Source organism: Meleagris gallopavo, chromosome 11, assembly GCF_000146605.3.
Source record: "Meleagris gallopavo isolate NT-WF06-2002-E0010 breed Aviagen turkey brand Nicholas breeding stock chromosome 11, Turkey_5.1, whole genome shotgun sequence".
In the NCBI taxonomy this organism is placed as follows: domain Eukaryota; kingdom Metazoa; phylum Chordata; class Aves; order Galliformes; family Phasianidae; genus Meleagris; species Meleagris gallopavo.
Genome location: NC_015021.2, coordinates 15,485,819 through 15,489,830, shown reverse-complemented (window position 1 = coordinate 15,489,830; position 4,012 = coordinate 15,485,819). Strand labels below are relative to the sequence as shown.

Sequence of the window (4,012 nt, the reverse complement as noted above, 5' to 3'; positions counted from 1 at the left end):
AGCTTTGTTTGCAGTTATTGTATGCATGGATGGGTAACATTCAGTGACAAAAGACTAACAGGAAGAGCAGGTGAGGATCTGAGCCAAGTTCTGTACAGAACATGGCATTCAGTGTAATGCACAAACTAGAGGAGAGAGCAAACTAACCTGTGAATGTAATTTTCACGATTGGTTGGCAGGTCATAATTTATAACCAAAGAAACTTGCTGCACATCAATGCCACGAGCCTGGAAAACAATACAAACAATACAGGAGCTTTAATGCAAGTCACAATCTTTAGATTACATTATTTATCACTTGCTTTTGTTGACTACATTGTTAGTGACGAACTACAACTGTGTAGTCCATAGTGGAGCATAGTCTTTTCTCTTCCAAGAAGCTCCAGTAGTTCAGGCTACAAGAACCTTCACTGTATTATGAAGCTTTTGGCACCACATTGAAACAAAAACATGTTCACTGTGAGGTAATACTCACCAGCAAGTCAGTAGTGATCAAGACACGGCTTGATCCCGATCTAAACTCTCTCATGATAACATCCCGCTCCTTCTGGTCCATGTCACCATGCTGCAGTTAAGAACATGTGAATTACTATGGGAATTTCAGTACTCCAGACCAGAATACCTTCAGAAGAGAATGTGTGAAACCCAGCGTCCCTACCTGCTGTGGGAACTAAGCAGGTAGGGATAGAAGGAAACATTTTTCTTTAAGCAGGGGGAACGATAATACAGCACTGCACAGCTATATCATAACTTATCCTGCTTTTCTTAGCATTGCTTTTCAGTATGTACCTGGCATTTCAGAAGTTGAGTGAGAAGAACAACTCTTACCAGAGCTGAGACTGTGAAGTCCCTGGCATGCATTTTTTCTGTAAGCCAGTCCACTTTTCTTCTTGTATTCAGAAAGATAACGGCCTGAGTAATGGTCAGTGTCTCATACAAATCGCAGAGAGTATCCAGCTTCCACTCCTGAACACGCAGCAGAAACAATGGAAATAAAAACTCTAAAGCCATGATCAATAAACCATACCCTACTGTGCAGCTATAATTAACATAACCTGGAAAACTAGAACAACACACAAAGTTTCTGCAGCAACTGTTGCACCAGATCTTCAGACACAGGACAACGGACATTAAGAAAGAGGTCCACCCCAGTCATTTTCGATACAGTGCATCGTTTTTCTTCTTCTTGCGTGTACTCTACTAGCATTATTACAGAAACCAAAGCTCAGCCTCAGTTTCCGTAATTTTAGCACAGTGCTTTAACAAGAAGGTAACATTCCTGAACTCTTCCAACAAGAAGTGTAACCAATACCAACCTCTCTTTCAACATTAATGTAGAATTGCTTGATACCCTCCAGAGTCAGTTCTTCCTTCTTCACTAGAATACGTATGGGCTCTCTCATGAACTTTTTGGTCACTTCCAACACATCCATTGGCATTGTAGCTGATAGCAGCACAACCTAGAAAGCATTGCTCCGTGTTAGCACGCACCATGACATTAGTTTCTGCTGTCACTCTGTTCAGGAAAACTGGAACTATTAACGAAAGTCAGTGACTGCACTGCCACGTTTATGTCACAGCACAAACCTGACCTTCTGTGAGGTCAAGGCAGACAGGAAAGCAACTGAGCAGTTATCAGCTACACCCGTAACCAAATCTGCAACCATCAATTTGACCGTGTAAGACTCTTACCTGAATGTTAGTGCTTAATTTTTGAAAGATCTCATAGATTTGATCCTTAAATCCTCGGCTCAACATTTCATCAGCTTCATCCAGAACAAACATTTTGATCCATTTAGGTGCTACCAAAAAAAAAAACAGAATACCACGTGAAGTTCCAGGAACATACAATACAGTACTTCATTACCGAGTTCTCAGAGAGACAAATCCAACCTGTACTTACAAAGGTAGCGTCTGTTCAACATATCAAACACACGGCCTGGAGTTCCAACCACAATGTGTGGAGCTTCAGCCTGAAGTTTCTGCATTTCATTGCGAACGTTTGTGCCACCAATGCAAGCATGGCATGTTGCTCCCATGTAATCTCCAAGGGCCAGAATTACCTTTTGTATCTGAAAATAAAACCCTTCTGTGAGTAGCAGCTACTGGCACATTCAGTGCTACATCATTGCTGTTATGGACTGAGAAGGATTATGTGGCTTTACAGACTATAGTGAAGATCTGCCTCTCACTTTGCCCTACTGCTCCTTATTTAGGTGTTCATTAGAAACTTCAAGCCAGAGGGACAGTTGTGAAGTCAATTTTCACCCTCACTAGTTTTAACTACCTAAAGGCAATTCCCAACTACCTGTTAAGTAGAAAAGCAAGGCCTCAAAAAATAGCTGTTAACATTCACACATAAAGCACTTGCAGAAAGCTCTTAGGAAAGTGCCCTGCCATCTATGCCAGGCTTTAAAAGAAGCCTCATCTCAGCAGTGCCTTCAGACTAAAAAACACAAGACTGAACCTTCAGTCAGAGGCTCTTCATCCATTGATCTTTTTCTCAAGAGTTCTTCTCTGTCTCATCTCATACATTCAGTTTTACCTTCAAGAAGAATCTTTACCACAGCACTGGCATCTTGCTATATACTAGTTTTAAAAGCAGAGCAAGTTGTACACAATCGATTTTCTACTCCATTTTGAGCTCTGCTCATCTTAACCTTAAAAAGCCAGCATTACTAGGTTACATTAATGATAAAAATTACATATCCTTTAAGCTCTGTTCAAGTATTCCCACTTACTAAAACAGAACATCAAGCCCTGAGGGTGATGTGGACATGCAATGTAACATTAAGAAAACATCACAGTACTACAAAAGCAATGAAGTGACCACATGTGCACTGCAGTTTTCATGTTGCACAACTGCACACAAGTTTCAATAGTTTCAGAAAAGCCCATTTTGCTTCCACTCAGAACACCATACTTGAATAACACTTTTTTTTTTTTTGGCTGAAGATGCTCCCTTAGAACTGTGTATAGCAGAGCAGCTGCTTCCTGCAGCCCTGCCCCAGCACACCCTCCACATGCAGCACAACTCTTCAAGCAGGCAGAGAACTCATGGGACAAAAGCCATCATTTCCCCCATTACTCAACACAAAAAGGGTTCTGAATGGATATGAGTTACAGCCCCTTAAGTCTGTTTATTGTCTCACAGTTGTGAAACTTGAAACCTATGCAACACACAGTTGGTTTTTTTTTTTTTTTAAACTACACTATCAATACCTGTTGAGCCAGTTCTCTGGTAGGGGCCAATACTAGTGCTTGGGTCTCCTTGAGATCAATCTCCAACTGCTGCAGGATGGAAATAGCAAATGTGGCTGTCTTGCCAGTACCTGACTGAGCTTGAGCAATCACATCATACCCTAAAAAAAGTAGGATACACATTTACTGTTCCCACACTGGTCATTCACGTTTAGTTTCATTTCATTCCCTTTGAAATAAGTGATCAGCATTACAAGTTCTCTCCATTTCAGGTCAGCCCCGAAAGATGGTGTACCATCACATCACTTGTTCCATAGAGATTAAAAACATGTATAAATGCAGAGATAAAATGAGCGTTATATTCACTCTTTTACGTTTTCTTAATCGATGTGTTACTATAGATGGTAAAGGAATCGCTTGCCTACCTTTGATGCATGGAATAATAGCTCTCTGCTGAATAGCTGAAGGCTTTTCAAAACCATAAGCATAAATGCCCCTTAGAAGGGATTCCTTTAAATTCATATCATCAAAATTGTCGACAATCTCATTCCAATTGCTCTGCAATGAAGAAAAACAAACAAGTTTTGGCCGAGTTACTCCATCTGCGGCCCAGCTCCCCCCACCGGGGCAGTTCAGGAGCTGCGCTCACCTCAATGACACCATCGGGCTCCATTCCCTCGGGGCCGCCATGGTCTCTGCGGGAGAACAACAGCCGCGTTAGCGACGGGCCCGTGACAGATCGGCCCAGCAGGTGCTCTGGTTCTGTGCCAGCCGGTCGCCCCGACGCTGTGCCCAAACCCTCTGTCCGTCGG

The 4,012-nt window shown here is 42.2% G+C and overlaps 1 protein-coding gene and 3 non-coding genes across 5 annotated transcripts in view; all 4 read right to left on the bottom strand.

The window, feature by feature from the left end:
• EIF4A2 (eukaryotic translation initiation factor 4A2) overlaps positions 1-4,012 on the bottom strand; it is a 6,478-nt gene that overhangs the window by 2,082 nt on the left and 384 nt on the right. For both annotated transcript variants that reach the window (XR_004160966.1, XM_010716843.3), the window contains exons 2-10: positions 3,850-3,895; positions 3,626-3,758; positions 3,222-3,361; positions 1,903-2,071; positions 1,692-1,801; positions 1,316-1,459; positions 828-965; positions 475-564; positions 148-227 (exon numbers count right to left, since the gene is read on the bottom strand). Coding sequence is in view for 1 of the 2 variants with exons in the window: in XM_010716843.3 (XP_010715145.1) it covers positions 148-227; positions 475-564; positions 828-965; positions 1,316-1,459; positions 1,692-1,801; positions 1,903-2,071; positions 3,222-3,361; positions 3,626-3,758; positions 3,850-3,895 (1,050 nt within the window). In the remaining variant the exon portion in view is untranslated. The remainder of the gene's footprint in view (positions 1-147; positions 228-474; positions 565-827; positions 966-1,315; positions 1,460-1,691; positions 1,802-1,902; positions 2,072-3,221; positions 3,362-3,625; positions 3,759-3,849; positions 3,896-4,012) is intronic.
• LOC116217074 lies at positions 634-761 on the bottom strand. The gene has a single exon (XR_004161001.1). It is a non-coding gene; the product is annotated as a small nucleolar RNA SNORA63 (small nucleolar RNA).
• Positions 1,091-1,271, bottom strand: LOC116217069. Its single transcript, XR_004160996.1, has one exon. It is a non-coding gene; the product is annotated as a small nucleolar RNA SNORA81 (small nucleolar RNA).
• On the bottom strand, positions 3,439-3,508 carry LOC116217071. Its single transcript, XR_004160998.1, has one exon. It is a non-coding gene; the product is annotated as a small nucleolar RNA SNORD2 (small nucleolar RNA).